A 25,910-nucleotide genomic window follows, 5' to 3' on the forward strand; every position below is an offset into this window, starting at 1 on the left:
TATGGTCTTATTGTCTTAACGCAACAACATCAAGGAAACATTTTCAGGCTACTTATATTCCTGTGATACATATTGTATCTACTGCAGTAAAAACATTTCACAATTTAATTGTTGGGCTATGTAGACTGTATGAGGTCTGCATTGGGAGAAATTTCTCAAGTGATGACATTTCCAGATCTAGTTTGCCCACGTCATTGCTCTTACGAAAATAGCTATATTTTAAATAGTATTTTTAATTTCTATTCAGATAATTCAATTTTACATTAGAGGTATATGGAATTTGGATGGTTTAGTTTTTCTCAACCTGAGGTCTACATTTTGCTGAGGAGAATGGTTCAGATCTGTTCGTATTAACTGAGAAAAGGCTAAATGACATGTATTTTTTCAACGTTTTCCAATGCAGAAAGTTTTACACTTACTGTGTAAAATAAGTGATATTAAAAATGACATACTTGAAAACTGTGCAGCAGGAGTTCCAAGAAGCTGACTATATCAGGAGGAGTAAACTGGTAAGGGCTTAAAGGTTTTGTAGTACAATAGACAGTTTCACAATCTTCCTTAGATTCCAGGGTGGTGCCAGAGGATTGGAGAATTTCAAATGTTACACAATAAACACAACGACTACAGGGCAGTCAGTTTAGCCTTGGTGGTGGGAAAGTTTTCAAAAGCAGTAATCCAGGTCAAAATTAGCAGTCACTTCCAATGTGGATTTGTGAAGAGGAAATAGAGTTTAATTTAGTTAATTCAGATTTTGGATGAAGTAGCGGACAAGGCAGATGAAGGCAATACTCTTGAGTAGTGCATATGGACTTCCAAGGGGTATATGATTGGCTTACCAGCAAAGTTTAAATGCTTGGAATAGTAAGGACATTGACATCATGGATAGAAGATTGGCTAAGTGAAAGGAAACCGAAAATAAGTAGAAACAATTGTTTTTTTCAGATTGGAGGAAGGTATACAGCAGTGTTCCCAACTGATTGTTGCTAGGACCAGTGCCTTTTTTTGATGTACAATATTGACTAAGACTTGGGCGTGCAGGGCAAACTTTCAAAGTTTGCAGATGACAAAACTTGGAACATGTGGCAGATGAAATTCAATGCATGGAAGTGCAAAGTGACATATTTTATAGGAAGAACAAGAGACAATATAATATTAATGTATACAATTTTAAGGGGGTGCAGGAACAGAAGACCTGGGAGTATATGCACAAAGAATCAGGTCAAGTTAGGAACCTTGTAAAAAAAAGGCAGACAGGATTCTGAGATATAGAAACAGCGATATGGATTTTCACTGAGTCAGGATTAGGAGGAACTATTTGAAAATGGCAGGTGATTCCAATTCTTTCTGGGTTTTCCAATTTTCTGGAGTGCCTTTTAAGTGTGCTGGTTCAAGTTGCAAGCCAGCCTGACTGGCTGCACTGCAGAAATAGGCACGTCCTAATCCTCTGCAATTTTCATGGAATTGAACCACGTTTAAAGACTCATGGCTCATAGCGACTCAGAGACAGCAAGAATCATAGACTGCCTGAAGAACACTCCTCACCATCCCAGACTGTACTGCCCACCAATACTGTAGTGGCTTCTCGTATCCCCCATGCCAAACTAGAGCACTTCCATACCTATTCACGCACTATACACTATATAAAACAAATGAATTTTATAATGACAATAGGATACCATAAGATCATGAGATAAAGGAGCAGAATTAGGCCATTCAGTCCATCTGCTTTGCCATGCAATCTTGGCTGATATGCTTCTCAACTCCATTCTCCTGCCTTCTCCCGTAGCCTTTGATCCCCTTACTAATAAAGAGCCGACATGCCTGCATATTAAAGAACCCTTAATGCTTTGGCTTCCACAGCCCTCTACGGCAATGAGTTCCACAGATTAATCACCACTGGCTGAAGGAATTCCTCCTCATCTCAGATCTGCAAGGTCATCCCTTCACTGTGCCCTCGGGTCCTAATCTCCCTAATAGTGGAAACATCTTCTCCACGTCCATTCTATCCGGGCATCTCAGTATTTTGCAATACGAAAATGGAAAGTAACGAATAGAGTTGGCATGGACTGGACAGTGAAGAAGGTTACCTAAGATTACAAAGGGATCTTATCAATTGGGTCAATGGGCTAAGGAGTGGCAGATAGAGTTTAATTTGGATAAATGCGAGGTATTGCATTTTGGTAAAACAAACAAGGGCAGGACTTATACAGTTAACGGTCGGGCCCAGGGTAGTGTTATCAAACAGTGAGACTTAGGGATTCAGGTACAAGCGGCATCACAGGTAGACAGGGTGGTTAAGAAGGCATTTAGCACGCTTGCCTTCATTGTTCAGTCCATTGAGTATAGGAGTTGGAATATTACATTGAGGTTGTACAGGGCATTGGTGAGGCCACTTTTGGCGTACAGTTCTGGTCGCCCTGCTATAGGAAGAATTTTATTAAATTGGAGAGGGAGCAGAAAAGATTGCAAGAATGTTACCGGGACTGGAGAGTTTGAGTTCTAAAGAAAGGCTGCATAGACTGGGACTTTTTTCACTGGAGCAAAGGAGGTTGAGAGGTGATCTTATTGAGGTTTATAAAATCATGAAGGGCATAGATAAGGTGAATAGCAAAGATCTTTTCCCAAGCATGAGTGAGTTCAAAGCTAGAGGGCATTTTTTTAAGGTGAGAGGAGAAAGATGTAAAAGTGACCTGAGGGGCAACTTTTTCACACAGAGGGTGGTTTGTGTTAAGAAAGAACTGTCAGAGGAAGTGGTGGATGCAGGCACAGTTACAACATTTAAAAGACATTTTGACAGATACATGAATGGGAAAGGTTTAAAGAGAAATGGGCCAAACGCAGGCAAGTGGGACTAGTTTAGTTTGGGAAACTTGGTCTTTTTCCATGATGAATGACTCTATGGCTGCCTTCTGTGCCGTGCTGACTATAAAACACTGGCTCGGCTTCAATAGAGTATTGTATCCAATTCTCGGCACAGCACTTTAGGAAGAATGTGAAAGCTTCAGAGAGGGTGCTGAGAAGATTTACAAAAATGGTTCCAAAGTTGAGGGTCTTCAATTACTTGGATATAGTGGAGAAGCTGGAATTTTTTTCTCTTGAAAGAAGGATGAGAGGAGATTGGATAGAATTGTTCAAATCATTTGGAGTCTGAACACAGTAGATAGATTGTCTATAGCGATTCAAGAGTCAAGAACTAGCAAATACAGATTTAAAGTGAATGGCAAAAGAATTAAAGGCAGCATGTGGAAAAACATTTTTGAATGTAATGTGTGGTTATAATCTGGAATCCACTGCCTGAAAAGGTGATGGACAAGTGTTTGGTCAGACTTTTCAAAAGTGAATTAGAGAAGGGTTTGAAAGGAAATAGAAATCTGCAGGTGTACCGAGTAAAAGTAGGGGAGAGTAACTAAATTGCTCCTGTTGAGATCCAAAATGGACACAAATGCCAAATGGCCTCCATTTGAGATGTAAGCATTGTACAATTCTAAAGTTTTGTATATTAAACTCCTCATTGAAATTGACTTTAGAAGCTTGGGTCATATCTTCCTCTACCATGTTATAGAATAGATATCGATAATATCCTAATATTAATAATACTCATAATAATGATAACAAAAAGGACAAGATACCCAGCATATTGAGTGACATTTTGTTCTCCTTACCAAAGAAAAGATATATTTGCCATACGGGATGTGTAGTGAAGGTTCATCAGACTGGTTCTTGAGATGGCAAGATCATTGTATAAGGAGGGATTGGTTCTACTGGGCCTCTATTCAATAGAGTTAAGAAGAATGAAAGAGGGTCTTATTGAAATGTATGAAATCTGACATGGCTGGACGTACTAGATGCAATGATAATGTTCCCCCTGTTTGGGAAGATTTGAACCAGGAGTCATGGTCTTGTGATATGAGGTAGACCGTTTTGGACTGAAATAAGGAAATATTGTTTCATTCGTCAGATGGTGAATATATGGTATTCTCCCGCACATGAGATTAAGGAGGCCACGTCAGTGAATATATTTAAGAAAGAAGTAGTTTAGTTTCTAGACACTGAAGGCGTCAAATGTTGTGGAGAGGGAGGGGTGTATCATGTTGTGCTAGATGATCAGCCATGATCATATGAATGGTGGAGCATGTTCAATGGGCTGAATGGCCTACTCCTGATCCTATTTCCAATGGCAGAATATCCAAACCAATGACAACATGAGCACTGGCAAGAAAGTTGGGAAAATCATGTGAGAAATGGCAGTAAGTGGATACCTGATTTCAAGCAAAAGGTCCAATTTTCCAACAAAGTGTGAAATGGCAAGTCAAGATTCTTGCTAGCGACCAGTGAGAGACCTCTTTTCATGCTTTAGCATGAATTAACATCTTTATTTCTACACCATCTCGCCACGTTGATACTAAGCCTTCCATTCTCCCACATACTAGACAGAACCGAACAGGGACAATTCCTGACATAAAAGTCAGAGTAACCTGGTGACTCCAGCTCATTGCTTGCATCTCTGGACTCCCGTCTTGGTCACCAGGTACCAACATCTCAGGGCCGTAATGTCACCTATCCACATCCACCAGGGCTTCCTGGTTCCCATTGGCAAAGCTGTTGCCCTTTGTCCGCCGTATCTAGAGCAACTGGCAGACTGCCAACACTTGACCAGGTGCACAGCTGGGCTTTAAAGATGATGCCAGCACCAGGAATCCTGAGTGGTCCAACAGTGGCCAGTACTTCTATCTGTGGCGAATGGGAGAATATGACAAGTGGAGCACCAGAGAAGTGCAGTGAATGGGTAGTGAGGCGAGTTTAGGAAGATAGTATGATAAAACTCACCAGGCCTCACAAAGAAATTGTCCACGAAACTCACCAAACTTGACACTTGGCTGATTTCTGTAATATTCAGGTCTATGTTTTTATTAATTTACTGTTTATGCAACCATGCCATAGGGTGGTACAGTGGCTCAGTGGTTAGCACTGCTGTCTCACAGTGCCAGGGACCAAGGTTTGATTCCGCCCTCGGGTAATTGTGTGGAGTTTGCACATTCTGCATGGGTTTCCTCTGGGTGCTCCAGTTTCCTCCCACAATCCCAGGATGTGCAGGTTAGGTGGATTGGCCATGCTAAATCGTCCATAGTCTCCAGGGATGTACAGGCCAGGTGAATTAGCCATGGGAAGTGCAGGGTTACAGAGACAGGGTAGGTCTGGTAGGATACTCTTCGGAGGGCCAGTGTGAGCTGAGTGGCCTGCTTCCAAACTGCAGAGATTGTATGATCTGTCAAGTTGCATATTTTATTCATCACAGTAAGTCATAATGTCAGGAATCACAGGGAGTTTTGCTGGTATCAAAAAGTCTAGACATGCTCAAATCTTTGGGGTCAGGTTTGAAAATGCAACATGATGGCCCAACAAGTAATTAATGTTACTCAATCAATGGTGGACAATCAGGAGCAAACTACTCTGAAATTTCTGAACCATACTATAATGTCTCAAACTCTGAGGTTATTCTATGCTGCACCAGCAACGGAGTCTGCTGTAGTTCAAAGTTTCACAGGAAAATTATTCACTATAGATAAATTTGAAACACTTAACAATTATATCTTGAATTAAAATAAAACAGATGGCATTGCTTCTGGAAGAACTGTATTCGATGTTTTTTTTCAATTAATAAGTGTTGGTGTGAGAAAATTTCAATAAGTTAATAAAGTGAACTAGTAGGTTGGAAACGTGTAAATGTAATAATTATTTTCAAATTTCACTCACTATGAGATCCATGATTGGGGTCGTTCACCTGGGCCAATCAGCGAGCCCTGGCTGACAGATATAAATCGGAGTTTCAGAGAGTCTCCTCAGTCCAGGGTCTGGCTCTGAGCTGGCTGGTCGGAGCCCATGTACCATGCACATGTAAATAAAGGGTGACTTGGTGATGGGATACCAACCTCTATGCAGTTATCCAGTCATAGAGTCATAGTGATATACAGCACAGAAACAGACCCTTCCGTCCAACTCATCCATGCTGACCAAATATCCTAAATTAATCTAGTTCCATTTGGCCCATATCCCTCTAAACAATTCCTATTCACATAATCATCCAGATGCCTAAATGTTGTAATTGTACCAGCCTCCACCACTTCCTCTGGCAGCTCATTCCATACACGCACCACCCTCTGCATGAAAAAGTTGCTCCTTGTGTGCCTTATATATCTTTACCCTCTCACCTTAAACCTATGCTCTCTAGTTTTGGACTCCCCCACCCCAGGTAAAAGACCTTGGCTATTCACCCTACCCATGCCCCTCATGCTTTTATAAACCTCTATAAGGTCACCCCTCAGCCTCCGATGCTCCAGGGAAAATAGCCCCAGCCCATTCAGCCTCTCCCTATAGCTCAAACCCTCCAACCCTGGCAACATCCTTGTAAATCTTTTCTGTATCGTTTCAAGTTGCACAACATCCTTCCTATAGCAGGGAGACTAGAACTGCACCTAGTATTCCAATAGTGGCCTAACCAATGTCCTGTACAGCTGCAACATGACCTCCCCAACTCCTATACTCAATGCATGGACCAATGAAGGCAAGTGTACCAAATGCCTTCTTCACTATCCTGTCAACCTGAGACTCCACTTTCAAGGAACTATGAACCTGTACTCCAAGGTCTGTATGTTCAGCAACACTCCCCAGGACATTACCATTATGGCTATTTTAGTTCAAGAACAGATCCAACCAATTATCTGGTTTTTGGTAATAATGGATAGAGCATTAAAACGGATTGTTGGCAATAAACCTAGGAGCGTCCAAATAATGACAATCTAGGAAAAAAATAATAAATATAGAACCAGCCTGCCTGGCTTTTTTGAGAAAGTGATGTCCTAACTGGAACAGTGGAATAGTTTGCTGTGTCTTTGAGGTCCAAAAAGCATTTGAAAAAAAAATTGCAAACTGCCCTCCCAGCCTAGAGTTGTAGGAGATTTGCAATAAAAAAAAGCTGAAAAGGGATTAAAAAAGTGGCAAAAGTGTACGCAACAATATGAGTGATGAGTGGCAGGGTGAGGGAATATTGAATGGAGTGCTTCAGGTATTGATGCTGCGATCCCCACCATTTTTAATTTATGTTAATGACTTAAATTCAGAAAATCGATGTTGTTATGGCGGGAGTAGAGGTCCCCTTCTAATAATTAAAACCGAAACACCCAGAGAGGCCTTGTAATCTGATAAAGAAAGTGGGAAAAATGGTGTACCCCGCCTTTCATCTTTCAATCTGTTATAAAGAAGAGGTTAAATGAAATGAAATCCTTTCACTCATTCTATAAACAACATGTAATAATTTATTTATTTTTAACGCTAACAGTGAACAAATTAACAGAACTAATTCCTCCCTAACTACTAACTATTTCCTAACTGAACAAAATTCTACTGGTATGCTGGTCCAATACACACAACTCCCACTTACATAAACCCAAGTAATAAGAAAACTAAATTAAAACTTAGACTTTCAATGTCCATACAGGGTGTGTTTTCCAGAATGTTCTGCCTTCTCCACTCTCTCTCCAGTCAGAAATGCCTTTCTTGAACTGATCTTTGTGACAGGGATGTTTTCTCTGTGAATTCTTCTGTGAGGCCTTTTAGCTAGAAGTGTCGTGGCACCTTTTATGGATAGATGGTGCTTTCTCAGAAAGCTATGAGATTTCTGTGAGAGCTAGATGTTTATTTTTCAGATGGCGGGTTGCTCTCCCCCAGTTTTCAGAAAAACCCTCTTCACATAAACCTTGGATGACATATTAATTTTCTTACAATAGCATTGGTCTGAGGTTGTCAAAACCATGAGATTTAAATTCAATTGTTTTTCAATCTCTAAGTGCTTGGTTTAAGTTAATTGGCTAATCTTCAAGATTGTTGCCAAAATATCAAAACAAGCCTAAGGTTTCCAATCATACAGCCAATTGATACATGCTTCAATTTCAGAACGGTCTTATCTCTTCAGCTGCTTATAGGCACATTTTCTGTGTAAATTTCCGATCTTAGAAAAGCACTTTACCTCTTAAAGGAACTATGCACTCTTTCCCCTCCCCTATCACTTTTACAAATTCTAGCTTCCTGCCTTCCAATTCATGAGTACTCTACACAACTTCATAACAATGTAAGCCAGTCAAATTTGCAGATGTTACCAACTTGGGTTGCATGTGCAATTGAATCTGAAAAAAGCAGCCGAGAAACTAAATTACATAATCTAGAAGTGGCTGGATAAAATTCTATATAGATGTAGGGCACTGCACATTGGTAATAAAATGACGATTGACATGCCTGCTTTAATGAATGTCATTGAATAATCTAAGGATTGGAGCTGAAAGGGATTGGCAAAATGGGATGGGAGCAGGAGCATGCTAGCGCTGATCCCTTAACCTACCCAGGCAACTTTTCAAAGTAGGCAGTCAAAAATCCAGCAGTTCAATGAATCAGCAAACTTGCAGGTCACATCCTAAAAGAGTGAGGTGCATCTACAGGTAGGAGGTATTCTTGCTCCTTCCAGTTCTGGAACAGTCTGCAACAGCACCCATTTAAGGACCACTCATTAGGCTGCTCATGATCTGTTTCAAATGGGTAAAGCATAGAATACAGAAATCACTGCTGAAAACACATAGTGTATCTTTGGATAGTTAAGAACAGAGCTACGACAGCATGCCATAGAGTCGGTCAACAGAGGGATGTTATGGGCTGGGGGTCATATATTCATAAGCAAGGCAATATCAAAGCAGATGTTCAGGAATGGCACATTTTTTCAACTGCACTACAACATGGTGCACTATGTTGCACTACAACATATATTTCAAGGCCAGAGACCAGCTTCGAAACGTATACATGCTTGTAATGCATCTCAGAGCAGCTCTTGCTCTCATATGCTACACTTGACTACAATTTGCAGTACCCTCCAGTATTTATCAATCAATGCTTTCCAAGCTGTTTAACATTCACATGCATATTAAGAGGTTGTATGAGACACTCGGATATTTGAACTGTCCAGATGTACACACTCAGATGTACGAGCTATTATTTTAGCAGCAATTAATCTTTATATATCAACATATGGAACAAAAAATCAATCTTTCACAGGGTGAATCAGTGCTGACAGCTTTCCAGTATCAGGAGGAAAGCATCAAATTCCCAGTGCTGCTGGGGATGAAAATATCAATATAAGAAGCTCTGTCTCCGTGTAAAAACAGAATGTTGTACTTAAATGCTATAAATTCACACATGTATGGATCAATGTCAAGCTTGATTAGTTCACACTTTAGGGGATCTTGCGATTACCTCAAATAGAAAACTTGAACAATGTGAGAATACGATTGTAACCTGTCTAGATGTTTTTCATCTACCTATTTTGCTATCCAATGTACCTGGAGCTGATATTAGTTTCTATCTGTGAATTAAATTTAAAACTTAGAAAAATAAAATTAAGAGGTATATTTTAACTCCCATGGTGGAGAATGGCAACTTTGGGTCAAACATCCATTTACAGTCCATCCAACTTCCATTCTTTAAAAGTTAAAACAGAGCCCTACATCTTTTCTAGGTTCCCTGATGACGCGCAGTGGGTAATTTTGTCATGAGTGATGGTGTAAAGTGGCTGATGGTACATCAGCATATACTTCATGTCCCTCCAGATCTTTATTTCGATTTTGTTCACATCAGCAGAAATAAAAATCTGTTTAGATGTTCGCTATCACCCGTTTGCATTGGGGCACATGCCAAAATTGCTCCAGAGAATCTAGCGAATGAATAAATAAGGTATACACAATTGTCAGAGGCAGGTTCAGTTCTGGCTCGTGCTACATTTGCTAATGTCAAAAAATTACATTTGGAATGCTGGTGTTAGCCTCAATACGTCTAGGTTAGAGAACATAAGTCAGTTACAGTTTCTGTTCCTGACTGTTTTCTAGAGACCGAATACGGAATTGTTGGGATTAGACATATAGTACCCCCAGTATGTGTATTCATTGAAGTAGGTGCCTAGCCACAGATGCCTGTCTTCAGGAAATGAAAGGAGAGACAGTTGGCAAATAAATGAAATTAAAGCATCCTTACCAAGCTCCACATCCTGATCGTCTGTGATGATGAGAATAATGTTGGGCCTGATGTTTCTTCGGTCACGCTGTACACGTCCTTTAAACCGCTGTGACTTTAAGCTTGTACCAAGGACTCCAATCAATTCAGCATTTAGAATGGCCAAAAGCAGAATAAGTGGTGAGAGTTTCATGTCAGCTTGTTGAGACCACAATAAGTAAACAAGAGTATCTTTGGTTTTGCCACCTCTTACCAGATTATCTGTAATTAAAGTGGAACAGATTAATAGAATCAGCTTCAATATAATTAAAATTTACAAACTATATGAAGAGGCTAAATGAAGGCATTTTCTTGAATTTCAAATGTTATTGACCACAAACAAGGTGCTCTTGAAAGTAAAAAGAATTAAAGATCAGTTTTGATGTGAAATCCACATCAACAAATTAAATTACCGCAATTAACAATGAACAGGAATATACATGTAAAATTCCTTTTACAGAAAATTTTTATTAGGTTATAGTGATACTGAAATGCAGCATTCACCAGTATAGAGCTGTATCAAAGAATTTTGTTATTACCAAGACCAAAACAAAGCCAGGAAATAGGTTATGTACATTTTAGATTAATCACGCAAAATATTCATGTTTCACCAAATAATTCACTTTTTTTGCGAAATTATATCTATGGCTATGATCTTAGAATGAAATATTTCATAAACCGTCAACTGAAACCTTCAGTAGGTTTTTGATATTCAAGTGTTTGAACCCTAGCTTTGCACCTGCACAATATTAATCCCTTTCACTTGCCTCATACTCCGGTCCGAGCACTCAGTGGTGAACATTCTCAAACTACATTTCTTGCAAGAAACATATTGAGTGACAGAAATCATCTCTTTTATCATTTCTGAGACCTCTAATTGTACATCAGCCGGCAACAATCCAGCCAATGTGAACTCACAGTACCATGAACTTTTGCTGAGCTCCTGTCATTTGAAGGTGCATGCAGGCTGTGCATTTATACTCGTGTAATAATCAGTTCCCTCCATTCAAAGATTCTTAGTTCCAACCACAAGAGGGGGAAGGGGTGATTTAGCCACAAATCCATCCAAAACCATCTGCTGCAGAATTGATTGATTAGACCTAAGACCAAAGGTAACTTACTCTACTTTGACATATCCTGCATTCAGCTGTCACGCTGGCAGCTTTACACATTTAAGAATTCACTTGGACTGAAAACTGAATGAGTGTAAAGCTCAAAGTGATTAGTGACTTACTAAAAGGCTATTTAACAAAGACATTTAAGGCAAGCGGGCACATTTATACCATTTCCGTTCAAAGGGCAAAAGTCCATTACAATTTAACTTTTGCAAGCATAGTAATTAGGAGACAGCACATGAATTTCACCATCAAATGGTCTAAACGAACATTTAATGAGTTTCATCCAAAGACCGGGTTCTCACATCTGGGATTTTGCCCTTGTGCTCTCGTATGAATAGCCGCTGTTACAGCAGCCAGTGCTGAGAGATCAAAGCTACTTAAATGAAAGGAACAAAAAAATACACAGCTTATATTCAAGACATCATTAATAAAAATAAAAAAGGATGCATGCATACTTGTGGGTGCAGCAGAGTCCATTACTGAAAGAGATGCACTGATTCATTCAGACAGCAGAAGAAAAATCTCTCCAGCTTCAAAGATTCTCCATTACCTTTAGTTCCTTTTGATGAAACTTCAAACCTTGGAAGCTTTACAGGAGGAGGTGTGTAAAGATTCAGCAAATCTGAAACATGTTATGATTATCGCTGCATTACTAAGCAGCATTGCATGCAGCAGCTTTTGCTGGTCTGATCACTGCCCATTCGACAAGCTTCAGTGGGCAAGCAGACTGCTTTGCACTTAATGGATAAGTGATTGATGCTGGTGGCTTTTATACAGTATATTGAGTAATGAACACAGCAGTCAGGCCAATAGCAGTCATGTTTTAAGAGTCGTCAAATTCATAAAGTAAGGGAAAAAATCGACAAAATGTCTTTTTTTACAAAAAAAACACAGCATCTCCTAACAGAGGATGGATGCCAAATTCTTCATCTAACACCATTATCTGTGCAAAAACGGTGTCGATGGACAGTGCACTCAAAAACAACCAATTCAAAGTGTTAAAGAATTTTTTAAATAGTTTGTGATGGTAGTTGAAAGTAATCTTACCTATACATCACATCACCCTACTGTTAAAACTGTATTAAAACTGTATAAGAAAAATTAACATTTATTAATAACAATTGCAAAAACTTTCATTTCAGTCAGCTGCATACAAAACACATTACAAAATAATGTAAAAAATAACCTGCAAATGTCATCATAAGTTTCCAGGACGCTGAGAAAACAAAGTATAAAATTTTTTAATAACACTTACTCGTAAAAAAAGAATGAACCAGGCTTCTGGAAATGAAAACGTTCGGTTGCTATGTGTGCTGGGCCTCACTGCCTGCATTTAATGATGTACAGCAAACTTTGCAGATACTGTTGACTCAACTGCTGCAGTTATTCAGACTGCATTGAGTAAACACTGGCACCAATGACTTTAAATAAAGTCCCTTGCAATGTAGTTGCAAATATCTGGCTATCATACCTCAGTGACAATGTGAAAGAATGGAACAGCATTCCCAGACGTTAGGCTTTCTAATTCAACTGCAGCCTGAAATATCATTTCTTTTAGCTGGAGGAGAGCCAGTGATACCTGGGATGAAGTTGTTCAGCTGTAAGTGGCGAAGACACAACTTCAAGCATGGACAATTTTCCATTCAGTGCTGACCTTTTCAAATCTGACATCCCCACACAGACTAGCTATCTGCTGCTGTAGGAAATAAAGCTGCAAAATTAATACTGACAAAATGTTGTGCTTGTCTTCAAGGACATGTCAGTATTTTTGTATGGCGTGCTATGAGACAACCTCCCGGCACTTCACAAAGTCTCTGAAACCTATTTTCTTAAATGACAGTAAAACACTGGTGGCATGCCTGACAATAGCCTGACCTTGCAGCTAGAAAATTTATTCCAGAATCAAGTCAGTGATGGCTAGAAAGCAGTATTGTAACAATCTGAAGTAATTCTGCTAACAGAGCACTATCATTATTTGTTGCAGTCCCATCCAAACAATATTGTCAAATGGCAGAATTTGCTCACAAATCTTAGCAATCACGTGTTCTACTTTACATTCATTCTATTCTATTGATTTTACATTGTGATATGCTCCTATTTTTCTAAAAAAAACCCTTTAATACTATTTTAGAAACACTTCAAACATCCCCACTCTGTGAAGTTTATTTATCTGTTCTATTATATAAAATCTTATCACACGTTCAATAGCAAAGGTTTCATTGCTTGCAGCAGGAAAACACACAAAAACACACACACACACACACACACACACACACACTATATTTAAGGATGGCCAGGCGTGTTTGAGGGAAAAAAGTCACTTACAATGGTAGACTAAATGAGAAGAGATATAAGGGGATAGAATAAAGAATAAACATATCATGGACTAGACAGTCTGAATGGCCTGTTTCTGTGTTGTATATCCTATTCTGAATCATACTGGAAAGTAAAGGTGACTCCTCGATCATTTCTTTGACTGCAGACTGCCTCCTCAAATCTCTCTCCTTTGTCCATTATACCCTCACCATCAACGAGTGTGAAGAGCTCATGGGCCTCCTTGTTACTAAGATTGAGACAAACCTTTCACTAGCCTGCCCTAAAACCTACTAGGCCTGAAGTTTTCTCTGGTTAACCTTCTATCCTTTCTTATGCCTTTCTGAGTATACTTTGCTCATGAAACCCATCTCATCTTCCCTTAGTCCAATTTCCACCGAACTGCTAGACACCCAACTTCCCCTGATAGTTCCAATACTAGCCAATACTGTAAAAGGTTCTCTCTCAAGCTGTTGTCCCTCTCTCCATTAAGTCTGTTGTCATCACCCATCGCCTTAAAAAATCAACTCTTGACCTCTCTGTGCTGGCAAACTACCATTCCATATGAATGTATTTCAAACAGCAGTAGGCCATTCAAACTATTGAGGCTATTCTGGAATTCATTGAGATCCTGGTTGATCTGATTCCAACTTCAAATCCACATTCCTGCCTACCCTGTCCTGCTTAACAAGAATATATCTACCTCTGCCTTAAAAATATTGAAGGACTCCTCCACGCCTTTTCAGGGAGAGAGTTACAAAAACTAATAACCTTCTGAGAGAAGAGAAAATTCACCTCATCTTTGTTTTAAATGGGGGGGGCCCTCATTTTTGAATAGTGACCGCCTAGTTCTAGATTCTTCCAGAACAAGAAATACTTTCTGTAAATCTGCCCAGTCAAGACCTTTCAAGATTTTATATGTTTCAATCTAGGCACCTCTCATTCTTTTAAACTCCAGCAGATACAAGTCTAGCCTGTCTAACCACTCCTCAAAAGACAACCTGCCCATCCCAGGTCTTAGTCTGGTAAACCTTCTCTGAATTACCTCCAACACATTTGCATCCTTCTTTAATTAACTGGTTAACTCTGCACACATTACTCCAAATATGGCATGACCAGAGCATAATTGAAGCATAACCTCACTACTTTTGTATTCAATTTACCTCAGAATAAATGCTAACATTCTATTAGGTTTCCTAATTACTTGCTGCACTTGCAAACTAACTTTTTGCCATTCATGCATGCAGATACCCAGTTACTTCTACATCTCAGAGTTCTGCAACCTCCCATTATTCCTCCTCAAACCTTTATTTCCTCTCCAAAGCTTTTGAACATGATGACAAACTTATTTTATCTGGAATTTCATGTTTGAATTTCTCGAAAGTCACAAACAATGTCCTGTGTGACTGTGACAAAGGTAATCTCTCCTCCTTGATCCTTCTCATCCCATCTGCGGTCTTTGACATGGTCGACCACACCATTCTTCCATTAATGTCCCCTCTGTTGGTATAACTGATCATGTGCTTCCTTTCTTATCCATCTAGTCATAGCAAGGGAATTATTTGCAATGGCTTCTCTTCCGCTTTCTACACTGTTATCTTGGGTGTTCCCCAGGGATCACTCTTTGGCCCAGTCCCATTTCTCATTTATTTACTGCCCCTTGGCAATGTCAGTCAAAGGCACAGCACTATGTTTCACATGTACTTTGGTCTGTGAGACAGCTCTTCCGATTTTAGGACTAGCCCCCAGATATCAATAAGGAAAACTTTGCAGCTTTGACAGGGTTGAGTTCATCGTTGTCATTTCCGGTACCTTAGTTAATGTAAGGCAGTTCGTCAGTTTGATTCAATTCTTGGCCATTTCAGAGGACTGTGACCAGTTAACCATGTTGCTCTAAGACTGGAGTCACGTGTAGGCCTGAGCAGGTAAAGACAACAGTTTTCTACTTCAAACAACATTAGTGAACTAGCTTTTTTTTTACAAGCAGCAATGGTTTCATGATCATCAGTAATTCAAGGATTACTGAAAATATGACTCTTGTGAAAAGATGCTGCCAGAGCAGTTGTGTATTCCCAGCACTTTGACTTATTTCAGATTTTAAGCACCTGCAGTATTTTCCTTTTATTTTACTGAAATTATGCTTATCTGTACATGTTTATGATACACATTTCCATAAAGAGGACAGAAACTAGACCTTATACAAAAAACTGTGCAAAAATTCAATGAAAACTGAACTTTTAGACACCCCAGAACTGAAATGTACATTTGTGATTACAAAGACCTAGTTATTAGAAACTAAAGCTTCTTCAACAGATTAATTGGATTGATAAAATTCTTACACCATTACTAATTTCTAATTTCCACACCATGTCATTATTTTCTCTGAAGAGAAATGTTGTATTTGAGGAGATTGCTATCATTAACTTGAATGAGGTGAAGTACCTATTCATAAAACAGTCCAACCAAGACTACCTGAGCTAAGGTTAAATCTAAACATTTTAATTACTTCATTCCTGTGTTACAACTAAGGTCGGAAGGGTGACTCATTCTTACCCTTGTCCCACTGATTGACTGGTCACTACAAAATTTTAATGGAAAAGCGAGGTGATTGTTATGTAGCTCAGCATCAGCACGCACGCACGCACGCATGCACACACACGTTATCTACTTTCGCAAAGTAATAAACAAATTTGGAAAAACAGAATTATTCACAGGTTTTCTAAATACTGGACTGCAGCCAAAGTCATTATCCACACGAGCTGTCGACAATGAGTTCCCTTCTTCATTCAGACTGGTTGAGTCCTCTTTTTCCAGGAGACAATGATATAGATTTAGACTTCTCCTTTGATGTGAGGAGTTTCAAGAGGGGACTGAAATAACTGCACAGAAGCCGGTATGCCATCACCAAGTCACTCTTTATTTACTTGTGCACAGTACACTGGCTATGGCCAGACAGCTCGCAGTCAGTCCCCTGAACTGAGGAGATTCTAAATTCCCTGTCTATTTATTTATTGATTTCAGAGTCAGTTCTCAACTGAGGAGATTCTGATCTCCTGGTTATATATATATTTTCTCCCCTTTCAACATCCCCTACACTACTGCCATTCAGCACTAGTGCTTATTTTCCCCAGCACCCATGAAGTGTGTGTGCAGGTGTGAGGCACAGTAAAAAAAAGACACCAGGTGTGCAAAATAACTTTATTAACATACCACCACCAGAAAGAACACTCATGTGACCAAAGAACCAGCATCAAGCAGAGCCCATCTCTGGTTTATATTGGTCAGCCAGAGCTTCCTGACTGGCCCACGTTAACAACCCTGTCAATGAAGGACCTCGTAGTCAACAACACCTTCCTGGTTCCAATCATTACAGGGACAAAAGCTATTTCCTCCACGGCAAGTTTTCTCTGACTGTGTTCAAAACCAATATATTTTACACCCAGAAACTGGGTCATGTGACCTCTCGCTGAAAGTGTTGCTGACTCAGTGACTCCAGTCAATCAGCTCAACTTTTTGGCAAATGTTGCATTTTTGCTGCTGTAACCAGTGTTCCTTACTTTGCAATGTTTTGTTTTCAAAAGATTCAAGGTAAATAATTATGTATGTCCATTACTGATTACATTACAAGTTAATATTACAGAAAACTCATACATGTTACCTGTTAAAACTATTCATACATTATTTGACAATCTAGAAAGAAAATGTGTAAAATAATGAAATCTTAAATTGCTGAACACTGCATCCAGCTTGCTGTGTTTGTATACAATATAATTGAATTATTCAGGAAGTTTTCGGACTGCCCTCACCTCTGATGCCATTCTAGGGCTGCAAGAATGCTGTAGTCATGCAGACAATAAAAGTGCCTAAAATTTGCAGCACTGTAGATGCCAAGTGCCTGACCACTTCCTCAATCCTACAATTTTCTCCTGTGACTTCTCCTCCGGTATGTATCCATTCATGCCAGCAGCTCTGTAGGAGCTCTTTACAAAGCATTTGAACATAGGACGTGAGTACTCAGCACCTCAATCATTGGATCCTTAAACATCATATTTACCTTACACTCATAGTAGGAAATAGATAGTAGTTAGGATCGATGACCCTTGCTGATCTTTTCCTTCTAAATGTGCTGCTTACTGTTCTCAAATGGAATGGTTCATAGGACGCAGGTATCACTGGCTAGGCCAGCATTTATTTCCCATCCCTAATTGCCCAGACAGCAGTTAAGAGTCAACCATATTGCTGTGGGTCTGAAGATACATGTAGACCAGGAAGCCGTATATTACAGGAGCAAAACTAGTCCATTTGGCCCATTAAGACCTCTCCACCATTCAACCATGGCTGATATGTTTCTCAAACCTATTCTCCTGCCTCTTTCCCATAACCCTTGATCCCTTTAATAATCAAGAACCTATCTATCTCTGTCTCAAGTAGACTCAATGACTTGGCTTCCCCAGCCTTCTGTGGCAATGAGTTCCACAATATAGGTTAGATAAGGTTATCTGATTTCCTTCCCTAAAGGGCATTAATTCCAAGCATTGTTCTTTCCCGTGACAATTGACCACGGCCATCACAAGATTCTTAATTCCAGATTTTTATTGAATTTGAATGTCACCATCTGCACTGTGGGATTCAAGCCCTGGTCTCCAGAACATTACCTGGGTCTCTTGATTAATAGTCTAACAATAACACCAGTAGGCTTTAACCTCCCCTGTTGGCTAAATCGTTTGCCCCATTTTCACACCGGATAATGCATTTGCTAAGTCATCCGATTACCTTTGGAGTTTTCAGGAACTCTGTTGGAAATAAATCTGTCTTTGTAGTAAGTTTAGATTTGAGTAGTGTTCCACATGAACATGTCAGATCTATGGGATTAGGAATAGTTTTACATTGCTCATGCAAACAAATGAATTGAATAGTATGACATAAAATAATTCGAAAATAGTGAAAATGAAAGGTGGTTGCATGAATTTACAAATGATCTGCTGGCCTATGCAGAGACCCACCAGATCATCATTCATTGGGAGGCTTGAAGCATTTGTGAGGGAGAAAGGAACACAGTGACTCAGGAACACGCAAACATACGAACAAGGAACAACAGTAGGCCACTCAGCTCATTGAGCCTGCTCCACCATTCAATAAGATCATGATTGATCTGATTTTAATCTCCACGCTGCACTCCTGCATAACCTCAATAATCTTCCATTCCCTTGGTCACCAAGAATCTATCTATCTCTGAGGTTCTGCATCTACTGCCTTTTCAGGAAGCGAATTCCAAAGATTCCCTACCCTTTGAGAGAAAAAAAATGTTTCCTCATTTCTGATTTAAATGCGTGATCGCTTATTTTTAAACCATGATGTCTAGTTCTAGATTCTTCCACAGAAGGAAATATCCTTTCCACTTTCACCTGGGAATGTCTCCTCAGGACCTTATATGTTTAGATTAATCGTCTCCGACACTTCTAAACTCCAGAGGAGTTTCCGCATAAGGCAATCCATCCATTCCAGGTATTAGTCTAGTAAACCTTCACTGTGCTTCCAACACATTAACATCCTTCCATCAGTAAGGTGACCAGTACTGGACACTGTACTCCAGATACAGTCTCACCCATGCCCTGTATGACTGAAGTTGCATTCCTCTTGTATTCAATTCCCCTCACAATAACATAATATTCTATTGGTTTTTCAAAACAGTGAGTTTTGAACAATGTGAGGGGGGTCAATTAAAGTGGGAAGAGACTAAGTGGATGACGAACATGGATCTAGGCCAGCAGGATGAAATGTCTATTTCTGTGCTGTCAATGCTATGTAATTTTAAAAACAAACAGGCTGGGACTATTTTCCCTGGAGCATTGGAGGCTGAGAGGTGACATTACACAGGTTCATAAAATCATGAGGGTCATGGATAGGATGAATAGCCAAGGTCTTTTTCCCAGGGTAGGGCAGTCCAAACTACAGGACATAGGTTAAGGTGAGAGGGGAAAGATACAAAAGAGGCCTAAGTGGCAACTGTTTCATGCAGAGGGTGGTGGAGGCTGGTACAATGACAACATTTAAAAGGCATCTGGGTACATGAATAGGAAGGGTTTAGAGGGATGTGGACCAAATGCTGGCAAATGAGGCTAGATTTATTTAGGATATTTGGGGGGCATGGATAAGTTGGACTGAAGGGTCTGTTTCTGTGCTGTACAACTCCGTGACTCTAATGATACTACCAAATTAATTCAGTCTGGTTGAAATTCTGAATTCTCTCTCAAGATGTACAAAATGCAAAAAAATCCCTGGTGTAGTTTTGCAAGATAATTGGCTCTCATTGAATCAACTGTATTCAAAGAATTTAGCAGACATGTTGAAATGAATGTTTATTAATATAACTAATTACAATTTGAATCAATGTACATAAGCCCTGCAGCAAAGGAATGATATTATGAAGCAGTATTGCAGTATTTCTCTGTGAAGGTCTCTTTTAAATAATTAGTTTTATCTTTCTACACACTGATCAACGTTAGATATAGTTAAAATTGATTAATTGGCTCTGTGAAAATGATGGGAATAGATTTGTTGTTCAGCCAATATGGATTGTTTAATGAATTGAATTAGAAAAATAAACATTTTATCTCAGCTTAATTTCATTGGTAATACTCATATGGTCTGAGTCAGAAGGTCAAGGTTTGCCAATCCCAATCTACAGACCTGAGCAGAGAATCTAGCCTGACACCTAATTACAGAGTTCAGGAAATGCTGCATGTTCAGAGGTGAGTTTCTCAGATGAGTTGCTAAGCAGAAGTGTCGTCTTCTTTTAGAGTTGCACATTTTGGATTCATGGCAATATGTAAAATGGAGGGGAACGTCTGCCAGTGGTATGGACAAAATATAATTCTACCAAAGGCTATTATGATTATCCATTTCATTTCTGGGCATGGGCTCTTGTGAACAATTTGGCTGTAAATTCCCAAACCAATGCAATGACTATGTTGGCTGTAAAGTACTTCGGAACATCCTGAGGTCATGAGAGTGCTAGAGAAATGCAAGGTCTTTGAACGACAATTCAGGTAGAAAGTAAGCTGCGTTATGGCTAATCCACTGCAATTGCTAATGTAATGTGGATGTGGTTTGTTTGGATGTATGGGTGGAATCTTGTGGCAGCAGCGTGTGCCCCTGGCAGCAAGACTATAAGGGAACAAAGATGTCTGCTTGAAGACTGGACGGCTTTCCACAGGTAATCACATGGCAGGCAGCCAACTACCAATGCACATTTAAGGACCCCAGCCAATAATGTAGAAGGACATGTAGATAGGAAGATGCTGATCCCACCATTACCAAAAGGTGGTCAAAAATCTAGGCACCTGGACAGGGATCTACTATGTCCAAGCAAGCAGTACCATTCTGCCTGAAAAACAGGAAGATTTTAATTTGATAAGCTGCCACACTTGGATTCCTGGAGCTGAAAACCATCACCCTACAACCTGCCTCAGATAGCTTCGACATTCTTTCCATCTCCATTGACCATCTCTCCATTATCCTAGTCCTGCTTCAACGTTCCTTGAGCCACCCAACAATACTCTTAATCAACTGTTAATCTTGAGATGTTCCCTGTTATCATCAAACTGCCCCAGCACTCTGGGATTGCCCCTATCGCATTCAACCAGCCACCCATCATCCCTGACCCTTCCTCTATCACATTTTCCCCAACCTCAGTTATTCTCAACTCTTCCAGTCTCAGCACAGACCTGGTTTTGAGTATCCTGGATTTCCCTTCAATCATGCCCTTGCTAAAGATTCCTCCTGACATCCACCTTCATCCCTTAGTCCCCTGCAACCTTACTAAAGGCTGCTACTGTCCAGCCTTCCCGTATCCCTCAGATAGCCATGTTAGGACCTCCAACAGCTCAGCCTCCTTTTCCCAGTCCAACAAAGTTTCCAAATCAAGATAAGCTGCTCCAATCATCCACTGGGAAGACAACCTTGCCAGTCGCTCACCACCACTAACCAATTGTGAATCCAAAGGCGTGTATTTCTTGTTTGTTGCGCAATTAATGCCAGTGTGGTGACAAGAGAGGTTTCCCGATGGTGGCTGCATGACCAGGCAGCCCGAGGTCTCCCAGCATCTGCTGCGTCGCTGAGTGCAGGGGAGACTGAGCCAAAACTGGGAGAGTGAGCCCATTGAGGTAGACAAGCCCAGTCTGGAGGAGATCGAACCCTTGTGGGGATTGCGAAGCCAGCATGGCTTAAAGAAGGCCTGTAATGTTGAAATTGTAATTTTATTTCTTTTTCTTTCTATTTTGTACCTAAGTACCTTTGTAACTAAGATGGCACCAGGGATGGCAACTTTGTAATTTTTTCACTCGATTCTTGACCCTCTGTACTTGAATACACATGACAATAAACCTAATTCTAACGCACTTTTCTTCAGTCAAAGATGTATATGCCTATTCCCTGAAGCAAATATGCACTCTGCAAAATTGTGCTGTCAATGTAAATGATCTGAATTGGGTATGTTGATTCATATATGCCCCCAAAAATTACACTTAAGGAGAGTTTTAGAACAAGTTTATGAATCATAGAATCCCTACAGTGTGGAAACAGGCCCTTCAGGCCAACGTCCAGACCGACCCACAGGACATCCCACCCAGACCCTTCCCCCTATAACCCACTTAATCTACACATCCCTAAACGCTACGGGCAATTTAGCATGGCCAATCCACCTAGCCTGCACATTTTTGGACTGTGGGAGGAAACCAGAGCACCTGGAGGAAACCCATGCAAACACGGGGAGAACATACAAACTCCACACAGTCGCCCAAGGGTGGAATCGAACCTGGGTCCCTGGCACTGTGAGGCAGTACTGCTAACCACTGAGCAACCGTGCCACCCTAGTGGAATTTTAGTAGTTCAATTTTTAAAATAATTTTAGTTCCACAATGTTATATGTAGTCCAAATTCTTCTACACTATGCAGTACTTTATAGTATTCAGCACAAATAATATTGAGTTGCACAGCTAAACATACTGAGTTTCTGATGTCAAAGTAGTAACAATTCAGCTTGAGGCAATTACATATATTCAATATTTATTTTGGCAGTTTCAAAATGGTTATAGGTACTTCTGGAAAGAAACATCACTGACATAGTTATTTCATAGTTAACATTCTGAACTCATAGCAGTTCTCCTTCAAATTACACCTTTAAGCACTTAACATGATTTATAGTTTTGCAAAAAACAGTATGGGAGTTGATGGCCTTGTGGTATTATCGCAAGACTATTGATCCAGAGCCAAGTCAGAAATTGCTGGAAAAGCTCAGCAGGTCTGGCAGCATCTGTGGAGAGAAATCAGGGTTAACATTTCAGGTTGAGTGACCCTTCCTCAGAACTGGCCTTGCTCTGGGTACTGCCGGACATGCTGAGCTTTTCCAGCAATTTCTGTTTTTGTTTCTGATTTTCAGCATCTGCAGTTCTTTTGGATTTTATTGATCCAGAGCCCCAGGTAATGTTTTCAAATCATGCCAGGGCAGATGGTGGAATTTAAATTCAATATAAGCCTGTAATTAAGAGTCTAATGTTGACCGTGAAATCATTGCAATCTTCCGTGGATAGAAAACCCATCTGCTCACTAATGTCCTTTAAGGAAGAAAATTGCCGTCCTTACCTTGTCTGGCCTACATGTGACTTTCAACTGCCCTCTGGGATGGGCAACAAATTCTGGTCCAGCCAGTGATGCTCACATTCCATGGATGAATAAGAAAAGTCATGCTAATTGTCAAAAATGAAAAATAATGAAATCCATCTGAAAGTGACTGACCACCATCTGAAAATTCTAGGAGGGATATTAATTCAACTGATGGGCAACCAAGGATATTAATAGTTTCATTAGTGAGTGAAGAACTTAGAAATTGTATTTTATTCACCTTCATGATTTAGAAGTAATCAAATTTTCCTCATTGTTTTTCGTATGTGTGTTTGTTTTAACTGTGCATGTGCTTTAAAGACAGTAAAATGTCACTGAATGGCCAGAAACAGGCTGACACCCCACCGCCCCACCCCACCTCTGCCCCAGCGAAGTCTGTTAAAGCTGCTATTTCCTGCAGTATACAGTTAAATAGATAAGTGGCTGAAAATAACATACCTAGAAAGTGATTGAAAAACAACTGGAAAGATAAAGTAAAATCAAGCTCAGAGGTGGATCTCGCTGTCACCAATGTTACAGAATAAATATTGAAGTATCCATGATAAAACACTTGAAGTGTAAAAGGAAAAGGACGAAATATCCATGGAACAGTTTACCAGATATTAATGTTCTTACTTAATGAAATATAAAAATAACATTGAAAAAATGAACAATCATTTACGGTCACGGATAAGTGCAGAATGCCATTTTGTAGCACAATTTTCAAAAAATTTATGGTCCCACAACATAGCTTACTGACTTCATTTCGGCATCTGTCTCCCTTTCATGCTGAATGACCTTTAATTTTAAATAAAACTCAGCTGCCACAAGTTGTGTGAAGTTAGAACAAAAGTAAATGGAATTACTTTTCCCCACAACTTCAGTCGGCTGTTGCATGCAAGCTTGTGTGGGGTGGCAAGGGGGTATGCCAGTTGGAACAGAAACATGGTGAGGGATATTTTATTGTCCACAAGATTAAAGAAAATGCTTTGTCTAATCTCTCATTCTAAACCACCTCAGTTCAGCAAAACAACTTTCATCTTTCCCCCCAACAAAATCTCAGACTGTAAGTGCTCGAGTGACATGCCAGTTTGAACAGGTAGCTAATCTAAAGGAATGAATAATGAAATAAATTTAAATGTGAGGATTATCATTCTAAGAGTTATATTGACTAGAGATGACACAAGAAAAGGACAGTTAAGCTCTGCCAAGCCATAGAGGTTAGCTGATGCCACTTTTGGGACCTCTACTTCACTGACTTTACCAGTTCTTCTGTTTTTGTTGTCCATCTCTCCTTGCCCTTGAGGAGGCAATGAGCATCTTTGTTGAACCACTGCAGTCCTTGTGGTGAAGGCAGTCCTACAATGCCATTCAGTAGGGAGCTCCTGAATTTTGACCCAATGAAAATGAAGGAATAGTAATTCTCATCAGGATTGTTGAGGGAATGTCTGAATGCTTAATTATATAACTCTTTTGCTTTAAATTTTAAATCCTCCACCAGTTATGCATTTTGCCCACTTTCGCATGCATGTGTGTGTCTCTGTGTTTGTCGTGGAAGCTGGGACCATTGTTTTAGCTTTTAATAACTTTTTATACCTTTATCTGAGTAAATTTTCTTTATTTGTTAAGTAATAAAAAACCCTTCCGGATAATTCTTTACAGTCACTACATAAACAGTTCAGTACATACACCAGATTGAAAAGTTCATCTTTTCAATCTTAAGCATACCTAATATAATGAAGCAAACAGCAAAACAACAGGAAAACCATTCTATCCCTCCTCACTCAGTCATTACATTGCTCACCACTAACTGTCCACTGCAGTCTTCTTGTCAATATTTTTGAATCAACCTGTTCAGAGCTATTACACACTTCTGGACCAAGTAGCACCTGAACCTGGGGTCCTGTAATCGTGCTGAAATTCAGTCTGGTTGAAGAAATGCATGTTGGAGGTGTTTGTTACCTTGTCAGTTGCCTGGTTGACTGGCGAGCTACAAGAGTGTTGCTTTGATCAGCTGACTATGGGTCTGATCAAAGTTAGGCATATGAATAGCACTGTTCATTCTGAAGTATTGTTAAAAATTTTTGCCTGCCATATCATAAAGTCATGCAGCATGGAAGCAGACCCTTCAAGCCAACTTGTTCATGCTGACGAGACATCCCAATCTGACTTAGTCCCATTTGCCAGCATTTGGCCCATATCCCTCAAAACCTTTCCTACTCATATACCCATTCAGAACATAGAACATGGAACATAGAACAGTACAGCGCAGTACAGGCCCTTTGGCCCACGATGTTGTACCGATCTATTATCCTACTAAGATCAATTTACCCTTGCATACCCTACATTTTACTATCCTCCATGTGCTTATCCAAGAGTCGTTTATAAGTCTCTCAAGTATCTGACTCCACCACCATACAGAAGAATTTCAACCTGAACAGCAAAATTGACCCAGTAGAGCCAAGTTGAGCCGACACACAGAAGGAACCTACTTGATCTCATCTGCCACAACCAATCTGTTGCAGACAAGTGCTCGTAATAACATTAGCAAAAGTGATCACTGCATTATCCTTATGATGCTAAAACTTCATTCTTCACCAGGAAGGTATCCATTACTATGTATTGATGCACTATCTCAATGTTAAGTGGAGCATATTCATCTATACATGTATCATAAAGTCATATTGAGCAGTCCAAAACATTGTAGGGCATCAACAGCAATAGAATAGCATA

At 39.9% G+C, this 25,910-nt stretch overlaps 1 protein-coding gene across 1 annotated transcript in view; it reads right to left on the reverse strand.

The window, feature by feature from the left end:
* The window catches only part of sulf1 (sulfatase 1), a 270,640-nt gene that overhangs the window by 122,479 nt on the left and 122,251 nt on the right, over positions 1-25,910 (reverse strand). Inside the window, exon 5 of the mRNA XM_048595683.1 lies at positions 10,069-10,308. Coding sequence (XP_048451640.1) covers positions 10,069-10,240 — 172 coding nt within the window. The 5' untranslated portion in view covers positions 10,241-10,308. The remainder of the gene's footprint in view (positions 1-10,068; positions 10,309-25,910) is intronic.

Source organism: Rhincodon typus, chromosome 4, assembly GCF_021869965.1.
Source record: "Rhincodon typus isolate 14 chromosome 4, sRhiTyp1.1, whole genome shotgun sequence".
NCBI classification, from domain to species: Eukaryota; Metazoa; Chordata; class Chondrichthyes; order Orectolobiformes; family Rhincodontidae; genus Rhincodon; species Rhincodon typus.